General features: G+C 37.9%; 1 protein-coding gene across 1 annotated transcript in view; it reads right to left on the bottom strand.

The window, feature by feature from the left end:
• The window catches only part of EYS (eyes shut homolog), a gene marked incomplete at its 5' end in the record, with an annotated part of 718160 nt that overhangs the window by 263226 nt on the left and 438796 nt on the right, over positions 1 to 16138 (bottom strand). Inside the window, one exon of the mRNA XM_082756672.1 lies at positions 6694 to 6844. Within this exon, the coding sequence (XP_082612798.1) occupies positions 6694 to 6844 (151 nt within the window). The remainder of the gene's footprint in view (positions 1 to 6693; positions 6845 to 16138) is intronic.

Here is a 16138-nt window from a genome sequence, read left to right as displayed (position 1 = left end):
CAGTTACTGTCAGAGCCCCATTCTGCAGCTTTATCAGATAAGGTGAATGCCAGACAATCAAACCTGAATACTGTGCACAGATTGTACTAAATTCTCCCACTGCTTTGCAATACTCTGGCAAGGGAAATGGGTCATAAACTATGTCTAACTAGGCAGTTACAGAGGGTTTACTGTTGCTTCAGCCTATGGAAGCACAGCAGCTGTACATACAACAAACTGCCTTCAGATCATTACAAATTAAGGGTCTAATTCTGCATGTTGTAATACCCGTTTTACATTGTCTGTATATTCACTGAATGCCGTTGAATTTAGTGGATGAATACAATGATTGCAACAGAAAAGATATAATTCTATACATTTTAGCAAACATTTATTAAAATATTTGTTTATATCTACATATAGTAATACCTGCGAATATTCTGAAGCTAAGTAGTTTCACAGCAAAATATAATTGTGATATCACACTGATTTTTTTTCATACAAGACTGTATGTTTTCTATGTGTGTATTTAAAACACGTGCCCACAAAAAAGCACACCCAGGCATGGGCCAGTAGTCTAATCAAGAGAATTTACGCGTAGAATTATCTCAATTTCATCTCAGCCATAACACCAACACACTACAACCCTGAGCATATCACCCAATTATCTGTTGCATTTCCCCATTGGCAATATGGAGATACCAGTGCTTGCATATAAATTTGCATGCTTTCTGCTTCATCTTTTACCCTTATTTTATTTAGAAAATTATTCTCCTGGTACAGAAGCTTCTTTTTCTTTTGAAACTTCTCTTTGAATATTTAAGTTTAATTATGGAGATTTGTTTATGTTGAAAAGGAATATGGAGATATAATGACATTTCACATTCCCAATACTAAAATACTATTAAGTCTAGAAATATAAATTACTGGAGCAATTATAGCAGCAGAAATAACACTATTACTGCAATCAACTATTGCTGTAGGTATTTGAAAACAACCTTTAATTTCCCTTCAAGTGTACCAATCTTATCTTCTCTGCAGAGGAACAAGCTATTGTAAACAATTAATGACACTAAACCTAGCATGAAATTAATTATTCTGAAACATGTCTTGAGATTTCAAAATACATTTTTTTTTTCAATTTCTGATTTGAATATCTTCTTTTTTGTGTGTGTAATTTGGTTTATATGCCCCCATTGTTGACTTTTAAGTATTAGAAAAAAGCTATCATAAACACCTTAAAAAAACTAAGATGAAGCTATTAAACTGTTTAGCTGATTTAACTGTTTACCTATTTGTTATACATGACAAATCTGAAGTACACCTTTTATACTCTTCAACTACGAAACAGGATATAATTTTAGAATAACTAATAAACAAAACTGTGGGAGAAATGGAGATTTTCACTCTACAGAGACTGCAGCATGAGATCTCTGCCAGCCAGCTATTTGTAAAATAACTGCGTAGCTTTTCTTCTGACCAGGTCTGTTTTACTACACTATCATATGTACCCACTAAACTTTACAAAGGAGTTTACAGAGAGTCATAAAAACAATTTGTGTGTGTGAAAGTTTGCAGTGCTTGAACTTGGATGAATTCATCCAAGATGTTTCAACGTATTTCAGTGTTACCTAGTTTTCCATGCATATTTTCAGATCCTCAACATCCAATTCATATTTAGCTAAATATTTTTGTCTATCTTTGTCTTGTAGGTATATATAGTCAGAGAACTATAGCCGTGTATCAGGTGCAGGTGTCATGGTGTTGGTGGAAAGGGGCTGAAGGGCCTCTGTGAGGAAAGGCTGGGCCTGCCCCATGCTGGACACAGCTGGTTCCAGATGTTTCCAACAGCCACACTGGGCCCAGCAGCCAAAATGGTGGAACTTCTGGGGAATTTATTAAAAAAAAAATAATAAAAAAATATGGTACAACTCCATGAACACTGGGGTCAGAGAAGGAGGGAGGAGGTGCATGAGGTGCTAGAGCAGAGGCTCCCCTGAAGCCTGTGGCACCCTGCGTCATGCAGGTGGTTATGTCCCAATGGGCACTGCAGCCTGTGAAGAACTGTACCAGGGCAGGGGGAAAAAGCATGAGGAGGAAGGAGCAGCAGACCACAGCTCCCACCAACACATTGGTGTTGGGGCGCGGGAGGAATCAGGAATGAAGCTGAGCCTGGAAGAAAAGGTAAGGGGTATCCACTATCCTACCTTTGTTAACAGAGCCTTCCAACATGGAAGGTGATCATATTGGCCAGGCACAGTTTCCTCATGCTAAATCCTTGACTGTTCCTTTCATCCTTGCAATTGTCTCAGGAACTGAAGTGTGTCATTGGCCTGACCAGCTCCTGGTTACCCAGGTCCTCCTCCTCAGTCTTTTTAAAGATGAACATGATTTGACATTTGTTCTTTTCCAGAGAGTAGGTACCTCTTCTGATTGCTATAGTCTTTTAGATGACAGAGAGTGGCCTCGCAATAACACGAGCTACTAGCACATGCTTGCTTATGTGCATGCCATCTGGACCCATAATACTTTCTACATTCAACTTACTTAAGTAGTCCATCAGTCTGTCCTGCTCTACTCTTGACAGCATTTCTCCCCCCAACCACTGCTACTAGGCACAGTCATCTGGGAGGTCTGACAGTTTCTGATTAGTAAGGAAATCAATTAAGTAGTATAACATTGCTTCCCCAGATGTCACAAATGTTCTTTTAAACACATCGCTGCCTTGAGAGTAATATATCTGTTCTCTATAAGGCTATAATCTCTGCATTCCCAAGCTGTGGCAACAGCCAGGGAAATCAGTAGAGGGTGGTTAGGAAGGAAATTCAAACTTCTGTTGATAGCATGCAAAGTCTTTTATTACCCTGAGTGGTGGAAACATGTATATGTGGTGCTAATCAAGACTTCCAGCCTGGAAGTATTATGACTTTGTTTATTGATATTTCCCTTCAAGATGGTATATGCCAGGCAGAATGCCAATCATGTTCAGAAGAGACTCAAGACCCCTATGAGTACATACAGAGAAACAGTAACTTCTCAGTAATTCTTGTAAGACCCTAAAAAGACCCCCAATGAAAGAGTAAATGGGTACCCCTTACAGTACCCCTAATGCAGAATGGTATTAAAGAACAAAATGGAAAGCTGTCAAGGTAGCAAAAATAATTTCCCTTAATTTTTGGAAATGTAAGCCTCAACTTCTTTAGACCGAAAGGCAAAGACTAACTGTTGCACCTTGCCTTATATGTTGAGGGCACTCTGACTCTTAAGCAATGCAGAATAATAAACATACAGACCAAAACTAATTATGTGGGAAAGGTGCACAGACACCCAAGAGCTGATTAGGAAATTGCAGTATAGGAAATCCTCAGAGAATATTTTACCCTGCGGGCAGCACCAATCATATCAAACTTCACTAATAAAGAAAGGAAAAGGGGTCTAGGATGGAAATCAATAATGTTGCATGAGCTTGTTCCAGTAATATGGACAAATCCGGTGTCAACATCTATGGCCCTGGTTCCTGTTAGACAGGAACCGGCATCCACTAAAGCAGTCTAGGGTCTGAAATTACTGTTCTATATAACTCCCACAAAATTGGACAGTAGGAGGGCCAACAGCCAACAGCAGAATGAACTACTCTAGTGAGAGAAGGAGCTCATCTAAAACAAGACAATGCATTATTAGGGAGATACCACAGGTATCACGAGGGTCATTATCAGACTTGACTCCAAGAGTGATCAGAGCATTTGCCAGGAAGAGCTGAGTCCCAGCTGGAGCTGAAATTTCCCTTGAAGCAAACTGCAGGATCAAGGTCAGAAACAGACCTTCTCTGTTTTGGGGATGGTGAAGGTTTTACAATAGCAACCTGACTGCCTGGGTCAAAGCTGACAAGAAAGAAACGTCCAGGAGTGGTTTTCTGCTGCTGGGAATGAATAGTCAAAATAAAAAGAACTTAGAGAGACTGTTCTCCATTACCAGACAAAAGGGAAGCATACAGCCTTTATACACTGCACATGGCTTATAGCCAACACAATTTAATGGGAAAACCAAGGAAAATCAAACTTGCCGAAAGCTAAAAAAAAAAAAAAAAAAAAAAAAAAAAGAACAAAATGAGACACTAAGAAAAGATAAAAATGAGCACAGAAATCATAAAGGAGAAAGGAAAATGAAGGAAAATAAAAGGTTTAGGTAATCTCAAACAGAAAGCAGTAAACTGCAAAAAAGTGTCATGGAAAACTGAAGAGGCAACTGGAGAGGCAACTGATAGTTTAAGATGCATTTTTACCATTTGGGACACTTAATGAACATACCCCTACTAGTACTCAGGAAGTGTAAAGTATCACCAGCTCGAGCACTTACAGTTGTCCCACAATGCTGTTTTTACCTCATCTAAATAAAAAAACATAGACCATAACATAATAAACATGATAAACATAAAAGCATAGACCATAACATAATAATAACATAGACCATAACCTAATAATCCTGCATTAAGAACAGAATAATCTATTGCCACATACTTGAAGAAAGCTCATCTTGTTAAGAGTCCAACACAGGTACAGGCAATATGTTTTAGCAGTAAATTACCCGTAAAACATTGTGTTTTATTGTTATTTTAACTTGCATAAGGTAAACTTCTTGTCCTGGATTTTATTTCGCCTTTGGCTGGTGAAAAGCTTTTTACTATCTCAGACTTACTTCTCACACACACCATCATTAAGTACAGCCCTCAAACAAATTGCTTCTTTACCTTCTCCTAAATACCCTCCAGGGACTGAACTTCTCTAAATCTTCAATGCAGCCTCTTTAGAGATCCCCCAAAATATTTCACTTAGGTTTTGCAAGAAATGTCATTTAAACATTGATGGTGCTATTTCCTTCTTTCGTGTTAGTTTAGAATACTTCTTGAAGATAGATTCCTACAGTAAATTAAACTTTATATGCAACAAATATGATAAAATATTCCATACAAATGGTTAGTTGAATATGAATGTTTGAATTAAGGGAAAAGTTATATGATTGCAAAAGCTATTTGACATGTTCTCTTAATACCAGTACATAGTATTTAGAAGTATAATTTTGGATGAGTATTTTACTACCCTAAAAGCACCTACTCACAAGAACATTTAAATTGGATTTCAACGGCATTGCCACTCCATTGGTTACTATGTAATTTATTACAAGCAAAATGCAATCTAGAAATGCTGCATTACAAAAACAGCATCAAAAACACATCTGTGCTTGAAGGTACTGTATTCACCTCATGATAAGGTGACCTTCACCTGCCAAAGAGCAGAACAGAAATGAAGAGGTTAAAACAATTGTCACAGGGTGAAGCCTACCCAAAAGTAAGGCTCAGAAAAATGAAATTTTGGCTACATGTGTTAAGCTCTGATTATGACTGTTCTATGTGCAGGGAAAATAAACACCACAGATTAACTTTGTTACAGCCATGGGGCCACGAGTACCCAAGACCACTGCTCAGATAAATGAGATCTGGTCTACGCTGACCCAGTACTAACAGTTCAGTGTATTCCACTATGTGTGGAAAACAAATAAAGACTCACAGATAAACTTTGTTATGTAATGATAAACAATTTTACCTTCTTGTACCACAGTTGGGATATAAGATTAGGGGGTGAAATCAACCACCTAGCAACACTGCTTGCCCTTAGGTAAGGGGAATGTCAGGGGTTGTCTTGGGGCTATGTGACTAGAAAGGCCTCTGGCACCTGATGCTGACAATTTAATTTGCCAAAGCAATAAATACTTAAGAAAGCAGTCCCTTGGGAATGGAGGGGTTCTCCATACTGAGAAATCTGATGAGACGTGGAAGGCTGAGCCATCTGGGAACTGCTCCATACAGGGGCTGCACTTCTGGAAGATGGAGTCGATGTTTACCTCCAATCTCAACTGGATTACAGGGCTGGGGCTTTGATCGACATGAATGTGAAGAGTGCGAGTGTCATAGGATAGAAATTAGTGTCTATAATCATCTTGCTCTGCAAGAACATCAAAGTCACCAAGTGATGTCTGTTACTGTGACTACCCTACCTCAAATTCCTCCGTAACAACACAGTACTGATCCACTTCTCTCCAGCCCTCTGCATGCCCTCGTATGTACTCTCATCACCATTTTCACAGCTTACTTCTTCCCTAACTCTGTGTTAGTCCTCTTGAGCATTAATTCTCATCCGCACGTACACCCTTACCATACTACAAGAATAGCCCCACACAAGAATAGCCCCCCACTACAAGAATAGCCCCACATAGCCCCTGTTCCATACTTGTCAGCCCTGGATGCAGTTCCACAGCTTATCTCTCCTCTCATTTTTAGACACACCTTTCTGTGTCAGCACAGGGTGCAAACAGAGGTCCTCTCTGGTTTTGAAACCCAGTGCTATTATACTTTCCACATCTTCATAAAACAAGCACCTGAGCCAACAGGTGCCTTCTCCAAATTTGTTCGTATTTACTCCCTAACTCTACCTACTCAAGGCAAAAAGGATTGTAGATGAAGTTGCAGTGCTGTTTCTCTTCACTTACTGAAGTCCCAGGCACCAGCAAAACTGCAGCACGCTCATACCTTGGATGTAATCCTCAAAAGAGTGTAAGAAATTTCTATTTGTGTATAATTTAAATTTCTTCAATTATGTTTTATTCAATAAACCATTCCTGAAATAAAAATATCTTAAAATAAACAATGATAAAAAATACCTGTTTTGTTGCATAAGGATGAGGCAAGCCACCGAAGAATACGGATCCTGTTTCAAGCCAATACGAACTGGACCAGAAATTGCTAGGCACCCTTGTCTTTGCAGATATCTCCAGGACTGACATTTCTGCTTCACATGGCACCATGCCTTGCCTGCATAAATTTTGAAATGGAGACATTTTACCACCATATACAGTTTACATTAATGTTTATCTGACAAATTAATTAAGCTGTGTCATGGTAAAGCTGGGTAAAGCTAAGCTCTTGTACTTTTACCTTTCTGATTCTCTCCCATATCCCACCTGGAGAGAGGGAGCAAGCAGCCATGTGGGGCTGAGCTGCCTGCTGGTGCCAAACCACAAGAGGCTGTTACTAAATCAATGAGTAAAGAAAATCAAGTAAATAACTGTTTTGGTATTAAAGACTATCAACACAAAAGAAGCTGTTTAATAAGCTGTAAGTTGGCATGTGATTGGGGCTTGAACTTCTATTAAGATGAAATCATACTGGAAATCTAAGCAGTGTAATTGCTAAAAAAGTCAAAACATAGTGAATGAATTAAAAAGTTAGACCATTTTAACAGCAAATAGGTTTTTAATTTGACAGAAAAACATTTATTGACCTAAAAACTTTTAAATATCCATTTTCACCGCACAAAAGAGATAATCCAGAAAAGCAATTTGAAATACACTGCATTTTACAGCACCTACTGTAATCTGTAATACTTATTTTCAAAAGCGTCATTCCTAAGACTGAAAGCAGTAATATCAGGCCCTGATATTAACACATCCATTCCCTTCTCCCTCTCCCTCTCTACACATCCCTTAACAGTGTCACTCTTAACAGAATCAATACATTGTTAACAATAAACAGAAGGTGCAAAGTAAATAATTTGGTTTTCTTTCATTTATTTTTACTGACGAAAAGCTTATTTACATTCCTATAATCAACTGTCTGCAAGGCCTCAGTCTTCATGAAGAAAGACAGCATGGTGGAGAAATACCAGAACTAAACAAGAGCCTCCCAGGTAGGGATTTCTTTCAGCAAACGAAGCAGAGGAGTTCTGGTGAAGCTCAGTGTCAAAGAATCAGTGTTCAACCAGCTGTATACCTAACAGCATGTATTTTTGTTAGGATGCTATAGATAAGGCATGAATTTAGTTTATGTTTGATAATGCAAGATCAGCTTCTGAAACAGTTAGTTACCAAAAAAAAAAAAAAAAAAAAAAAAAAAAAAAAAGCATTGCAAAGCAGTTTCTTCGTTATCTTCTCTAGATAATGTCATATAAAGGATTTTTCATATAAAGGATTTTTCACATACCATTTGATAAGGTCTCCTATCTTTTTATTGAGAGGATGAAGACTCCACATTAGCGACATTTGCAAACAGTTCTCTGATTATTTCCTGTATAATTCTGGTTTTGTGATATATTCAGAGAAAAATGTGAATGTGGTATTAGCCTTTAAACTGAAAGGCCTATAAGCATTTTTGTAGGCAAAACAAACAACATGTCCATCGTACGGTGAATAAATTTGCATGAAAAACATAGTTTTGTTGATAAAATCAATATAAGATAAAGGAAATTACAAAGGGCTTCTGTGGGCAAAAAATTAAATTAAGGAATCAGTTGATAAGACCAAAAAAAAAAATCACCTAATTTTTTACAAGTTTTTTTTGAAACTTGCTAATTATTGAATTATTATTTTTTTTTATTTTCCTGAAACTTGCTCACCTGAATGAGGGCAAGGAAGAAATTGTAGCTAGAGCTGCAATCACGGAATGAAATGTTTTCCTGCCATGTTTGGTAGATAAGCAAATGCACAGGGTGCTGCAGCACACTGTATTCATTACTTGCTTACAAAGGAAGTTTGCTGATAATGCATGTAATTTCATCCGTGCATTCTCAGTGGCTCTGTTTGCTACGATCAAGCTGTTTTTTCCTAAGGCTTGAACCCAGTGTGACAGCCTGACTGCAGTCATTCTGCAGCAGAAAGCTTTGGTGAGGGTTCTAAAGGAAAAAAGCAGTGACTTTTAAAGATCTGAAATGTCTTCTCTTTCTGATAATAGGACATAATATTAATCAATAAAGGGATAACAATACTGTCATAATCTTTCTGAAATATTTTATATCAGATGTTTTAATGCACCGTAATTCTTAAGATTGGAACAGAAGAAGGTTAGGAAAGGAACTGACAGGAAGAGTTTTCATTTTTGATTTTTTTTTTAAACTCATTTACAGATGTGCTAAACAAAAGAAAGCTGACCACACAACACCTTTTTTTCCAAAATAATAAGTTACTGTTTTTCTTCTATGTATTTTGAGTTGCTAACACCGTAACTGGTTATATGACCACATGGGTTCTTCTACTATGCAAGCTTCTATTTAAAAATACAGTTCTTTTCACAGTGGCTTTAGACCTGTTTGTTAGCTCTTCCTTAAAAGCTTCTATGATGGATTTGCAGAGGTATTTTTGTGTGCATATATAAACGTATTTTGAAATTAATTCCCAGTACTTTATGTCAGAAAACAAGTTAATGCAATTCAGTAGTGTGTGAGCTGCCTTCACCCTGTGCTTGTTAGAATGTCAGCCGTGAACCTTTGATTGTGCTTGATTGAATGTAGCAGGGTCTGGCCAAATTAGAATAACAACCTTAAACCATTATTGTTTAGCATTTGCTGATGATACAATCACCGGGTCGCATATGCACTCTATGAAATTTCCATCAGGCTTTTAAAATACTTTTTCTACAATCAGCACATTGGGTGTTTTAAAAGGTCAAGTAAGAAGACAGGGCTTTTTGCATAATTATAAATGTGGAAATGCATACAGCAACAATCGAGCACTTTTGCTGGGTAAGCTACCGGTAATTGTGCCTCAGTCCAACCCAGCAGTAATAGTTCACAGATTTCTCATTTGTACTTACATAAATGTAATGATTAAATATGGGCCTATTAATTATAACCTGAAGATGAGTTCTATCTAAACAGTGTTAAATCCATTGCCCAATGCATTCCGGGTTGGAAGGACGGAAAGGTCAGATAATCATTTGATAACTGCTGGGGAAAAGGTACCTAAGCATGACAATAGCTTTATGAAATCCAAAATCTTTTATATAATGTCCTTATTTGCTGGCATTTGTCAGTGAAGATTAAACGGCATGTTTGGGATTATCATAAAATGGTAAAAAGGTAATAAAACAAATGGGGGAAGAGGAGGAGGGAAAAGGGGATGTCCAGAGAAAGTGGCATAAAGCTCTTTTAATCTGGGTTTCCTGATAAGAAAGGTAAACCTCTTGTTCTAGAAACAAGACTGAAACTTTTACCTGCCTAGCAATTTCACTTCGAATGTGATCAAGAGTAAACAATTCACTAATTACCCTTGAAATATTTAGGATGTGATGTTAGCATTCAGTCTATTAAACAAAAACCACAGTAGGTCTGCAAACAACTGTGTCAAATATGAGTTGTGAACTGCAAGAACGAAAGAGAAGTTTTATTATCATATATGCTAAAGAAAACACACCCAAGTTCCCTGATTTTGTTGAAGACAACTAATTAATTAAAGCTCAGAAGCATATTTCATTTTCACTGTGCTTAATCACTACTTTGTAGATTTGTTAGCTTAAAAAAAAAAAAATCAGAGCAACTTCCACTGTTTCCCTCTGTTTTCACCCAGCATCAAGTAGATCCTTGCAGCAGCCAGGCTGTGACCCATGGCCCGACTCCAGCCACTGATGCTGAGCCCTGCACTCACTTTGCTCCTGCCAGTCCCCCCACATAGAATGGTTGGGAGCACACACTGCTCCTGCCCCATGATGGGTAGTTAAAGACCCATAAAGGCTCCAGGAGCTGACACTGAGACCCCACTGACCCTGGTAGCTGACAACAGCCAGTGGTGCTGTACCCCTCGTCTGACTCCAGCAGCTGGCACCAATTGTCACTCACGATGGTATCCCCAGGCTTAAAGTCTGGAGGACCTCCCCTCCTCAGATCCAGAGAGCTCCAGCTGTGGACCCCCACTCACTCCAGCCGCCGGCACCACAGGCTGGGGTCCCCACACCTGTAGCTGGCATCAGCTGCACTCCCGTACCCGCAGGTCTCGCCAGCAGCTGGCACTGAGCCCTTGCAGCACACACACAGTGAGGAAGTGCTGAGCTGGTTAAGATTTAATGAGGATGTGTAAGGAGAAAGGACAGAGTGCAGACAAGTGGAGTGACTGCCGCATTTTACACACAACTGACCCCTTTTATACTTTTTTTCTGCATTTTTCCCTCTTTGCTCCTCCTTTTTGCTCTTTCCCCTGCAGTCCCCTCATGGGCTAACAGAGCTCTCTGATTCCTGCACCTCTCCCAGTCTGCCTGTCCCTGTTCACAGTTTCACCAGCCTCAAACTCCAGGCTGATCTTCCTGAAGTGGCAGCTGCAGCTTCTCCTTAGCCCATCAATTAGTGCGACAGGGAAGTTTGTTCCTTGTCATTGTCTCCATGTTTGCTTTGTTAGCTCTGTGTCTTGGTAAACTTTGTTTCTGGCTTCCCCCTTTTGCCTTAGTTTCCCTGCTGATGAGGTCCCTGAGCAGATAACCTTGAACATCCCTGCACTCTCACTGTCCTCATCAATTAGTGTGGGGGACCAGGCTTGATTCCCATCACTCCTTCCTCATTTTTTTTTTTTGTCACGTTTGTGTCCTTTCTTATCCCTTATGGTAGGTACTGAAGGAGCTCCTTGAGCAGATAACCATAAAGGAGCCACCACTCCCCATCCACATACTGTTACACTCATGTTATCCTGTGTACATTTATTTAGATAGGCAACATCAGTTACTCTCAGAGTCATTACGTTTTCACCCTGCAGTAAGATGCATCACTTTAGACTCCTCACATCTGCTGGTCCTGATCTTTCCCAACTGAGACACCAGGGTAACACGCTCTTTAACGTTGCAGATGAACTAATGAGTCAACAACATTTTTTTTTCTTGTTCCCTCTGACAGCACTTATATTTCCTGGAGTTGATTTCTCAGTCTGGTCTTGCAGAGTGAGATAACTTAATAAGTAAGGACAGTGAAATGAATGACAAGGCATCATGTAAAGGTCTCTAAGAATACGGAGAGAAAAAATCTTTGGATTACATTCTAAGTAATGAATAAATATGGTTCCTCCTTATTCTTTTCACAAAGGTTACACTTGCATTAATAAATGAAAAAGGTCCACAACAGGAGGTTCTGACACATAATCATCTGTATTTTTGTCAAGTTATCCCAGTTCCTGTAAATGTTGCCACCCGTCTAGTATCACCTGTGAAACTGAAAAAATTTAGAGTAAAAGGTTAGAGTAGTTCAGGAATCATTCCTATTCTGAATGTTGCCAATGTATTCTGCAAGAAGTATTTTTATAGGCATGATCTAGGGCCTGTCAGTTGGCATCAGGTCCAGAGAACAGTCTTCAGATGATTTTATTTACTCCTATATATTTAGCTGGAGAAGTGGTCTTTGGCCACTTCTGTCTTTGCAATTTGGAGAGCTTTAAGTTTCTTGCTGCTCAATTGTAACAACCTTAAATGCTATTTACACTAATTAAATATGCATTTCTTTCAAGCTGATGCAGGCAGATGCAAGTAAAGTGTCATTTACTGAACAGCTTGGCCCAAATGAGTGAATTTGTACCCAAACATTCAGACAGCGGCAAGCTTAGAGTTGGATTTAGACTTGCAACACTGAAATTTTATTTCAAGTGAAACAGAAAGACTGCACTGCATAGGATGACACTTACACAGTGGGAATTCATATTGATACGATCTTTAAGGGTCATGATTATTTCTGGTCTCTATACCCTGTCTGCGTTCTAATCAGTGTCACTTCCACGACTGTGGCATGGGGCCACGGCAGCCACAGAACCCTGAATCCACCATTAGTATCAATGTGTGGTTTCATGTTCCCCAGATAGTAATTTATAACAAAGTTTTAAGTATGTTGCATGTTATCAGAGTCTACTGTTTTTATGTTTCTGTCCCTGCAACAAGTTTTTTCAGAAGATAAAGCAGAAAACTTTCATTTGTACAAGTGAGACTGAAGAACTCCTTTGAGATTCCAAGTAAAAGAGAGCAGCAATGACAAATTATTTTTGCATTACCTAGTGAACAAGAATAGACCACTACATGACAGAGATATGCTTCTTTGATGATCCTGAATTTTAACCTCTGAACGTCTCCTTTGATGGCAGAGTTCTGAAAAGATGTATTATGTGATTTGTACCCAAGATGTGGCATGACTAACTAAACTTTTATCTTATAAAAAGGCTGTAAAACAACAGTTTGTATTAAGCTAATTGGCCATATTGTTATTACCTGTTATTATGACCAATTTAGTATAATTAAATCCACTGCATTCGATTACATTGTTAGAAAAAGGCAGTTGCTTATTCTCTGTTGACTCTCATGAAGACTATGAAAAATAATAATTCTTTGTGCAATATAAAAACCATGCACAACATATTGAGCTTTGATTTCCCGATGGCTTTTCATTCCAGATAATATTTTTTTACATAATATCGATGCAAAAGAATACATTATTTAGCTGTAAACAAATGTACTTTTGTAATATTAAAAAGATAAAAACTCCTGATGTGTAAACTTAAACTCAGCTATGCAAAAGCTGTCATTACAATTAATATGTGTTCAGCATTTTTAACAAATTAAGAATTTGGAACCTTGAAGAAGAGAAATAGTTCTCCATATTTCCACTGAGATCTCCAAAAGGTATTTGGATCTTTGTGATGTTCAATTTTCCATTTGCCAAAGCAAATACCTATGTAGATATATACATTCATGCATATGTAGAGATAATCTCTGCATTTAGTACTATAAAAGACTGACAGCGAGAAACTGACAATCTCATTAATAAGAGAAGAAAAAAAAAAAAAAAAGGAAAGCACTTCTAATAAAGTATTTGGAATATTTTTCCATAATTCTTTTTTTTTTTTTTTTTTTTTTTATGATAGATTTTTTGTCATTGCATCAGTTTTATTTTCAATGTTTTGATTTCTTAGAAGATTTGATGCATGCAAATTTTCTGAGATGTATATGCTAGGAAAAGGTCTACTTCCAGTATTCTCAGATTCTGCAAGGTTAGTTTCCAAATATTAATTCCAGTTTTCTCTGTAATCATTTCTCTGTTTTACTATTCTTTTTTTTTCTCTGTGAGATCTTTGTTTTTGTTGAATGAATAAAGCACTTGTTGCAGAGACTTCAGAATGGTAAAGGGTATTCTGACACATCCAGCAATGAGAGCTAAGACCTTTACTACATAGTGCTCTAAGTAAGTATGCTCATGCAACATTAGCAGCATAACAGCATGGCATTCTTTTTTTCTGACAGAAAGCTGGTTTCTGAAATGTAAACTGCTCATTATAAGAAGATGAGATTTAAGTTAACATTTTGGAGAAATGCTAAAGTAAAGGGAGGACTGGGAATATGTAAAGTAGTTACAGAGCCTGGGTCATCTCCCTAGCACTTCCAGTACATCTGTAGGTGTGGTCTGACTGCCTGCTGAAGCAAAAAGGAAAGTTCCAGCTTTTACTCCATAGGCATTCACACATTCCCTCTTTTCTCTTTGCACAGCAATCTGCACTAAGGAAATCACTCAGCTGAAAACAAAAATAGTACATATTTTTAACTGGATCATATCTCTATATGAGCTCTAGTCACTGGATAAGGTGGGTAAGAAGGAAGACAGAAAATTAAAAGCAGCTTAAACATGAAAAACAGAATAAAAATAAAATAAAATAAAATAGAGTCTCCCTGAGGCTAAAAGACTCTCTTTAATGGGACTTACCCATCTTCCATTGAAGTGACCTCCAAAAAGACCCAAAAGGAGTCTACTCTTTAAAGGTAGGTTTTGTTTAGAGCACAAAATAACCGGAGTGTAAAAAGGTAACTTTTTAAATAATGAAAATTCAGAACTAATTGTGATAGATTAAATAAGGGGTAATGTAAACATATTCTCTATCTTGAAGAAATTTCATACTATTTTTGTTGGTTCTGAACAAAACTTTCCTTTCATACTCTTACAAGGGTCATCTTAGTGTTTGCTTCCTACAGCAGGCAGAATCCTGTTTTTTTTTCCTGCGTTCTCCCAGTCCACACTGCTGCTGCAGACTTTGCAAGCTCCATCCTGTCCTTCAGGGAAGAGAAGCTTATTTGCTTTCAGAAGAAGAGCAATCTCCCTCCCTCCAGATGGCTCTGACTGAAAGTGCATCATGCAGGATAAAGCAGAAAGACAGCTTCCTTCTTACCAAGTAGGAGTTGCAGTGTGCAGTATTCACACGGCATTCTCTGAATAAACAAGACAGCTATACTGCTTGTCCTGCTCTCTGTGTGTGCCTCTATCTTCTGTGAAAAAGAATGCCTTGCATTATCTTTCAAATACTCATGCTGCCTCAGTACAAGGATTTTTATAAAACTCATGCCTTCAGGCTTCTGGATGCAATGTGCAGTGCCTAACAGCATTTTTCTCCCATTACTGAGCTGGCTAATTAATTTTGTTTTTCCATACTCTGTGACACTTCTCAAATAGCAGAGCTTGAGATTTGCGGGGAAAGCATATCTAGCAAGTAAAAAGTTTTTTTGAGATAAGTGTGAATTACACTTCTTAGATGTCTGCCACTGTTCATGTAGTCAGGGTGACATGCCTAAGAGACATAGGGCTAGCAGGGTATGAAAAGAATCGTTACCCAGCTTTGTTTCAGCCTTAAACTGAAACCCCACTTGTTGGGGCTTGCCAGCCAGAATCATTTGGATACACACGTTCCTCACAATACTGTGGTTTTAGGCAGAGGTGGCCATAGCAGAATGTACCTTAGAAAGATGTTGAAGAAATCCAAGTTTGATTCAAATTAAGTTTGTGGCTTTCTGAACAAAATTCTGATCAAAATTCTGAAATAGATGAGGTCAAGTTAATGACTCTTTGGTGGTCAAATGGGTGGTTACGGTGGTTACTTCTTGACTGAAACTCTACACCCAAGAAATTTTATCTGCAGTAAAAATGGTAGCTTACGTTATCTTATCCTCTAATATTCAAGTGATGTAAGAATTATCCGTGAAGTGGAAAAGAAATTCTATTAAATATCTTTAAATGCTACACTATTTTTCCCCCCATAAGTTCCGTTTGTGATGTCTGTTGTATTTGCTCTTATTAAATATGCATATATTGTGTAAAATATATTGGCATCAGATGTGAAAACGTGAGAACTTAAAATCACTATTTTTTAGGAAGTCAAAGGGCAGAGCACATTTAAGTATATCAAAATAAAAAGATTGTCTGTATTGTGTACATTAGGTATGCTTTCTAAATAACTATTCAGAAATTGGATACTATTATGTTTTATTATTTCTCCATAAGTAAAAGTTATTTCAAATGTATAAAAGATGTCAACTACTTCATTTTAAAATTAGCAA

Source organism: Aythya marila (genome assembly GCF_965140915.1).
Source record: "Aythya marila genome assembly, chromosome: 3".
Taxonomy (NCBI): Eukaryota; Metazoa; Chordata; class Aves; order Anseriformes; family Anatidae; genus Aythya; species Aythya marila.
The sequence above is the reverse complement of the archived record's forward strand: the minus strand, read 5'-3'. Positions and strand labels throughout refer to the sequence as shown.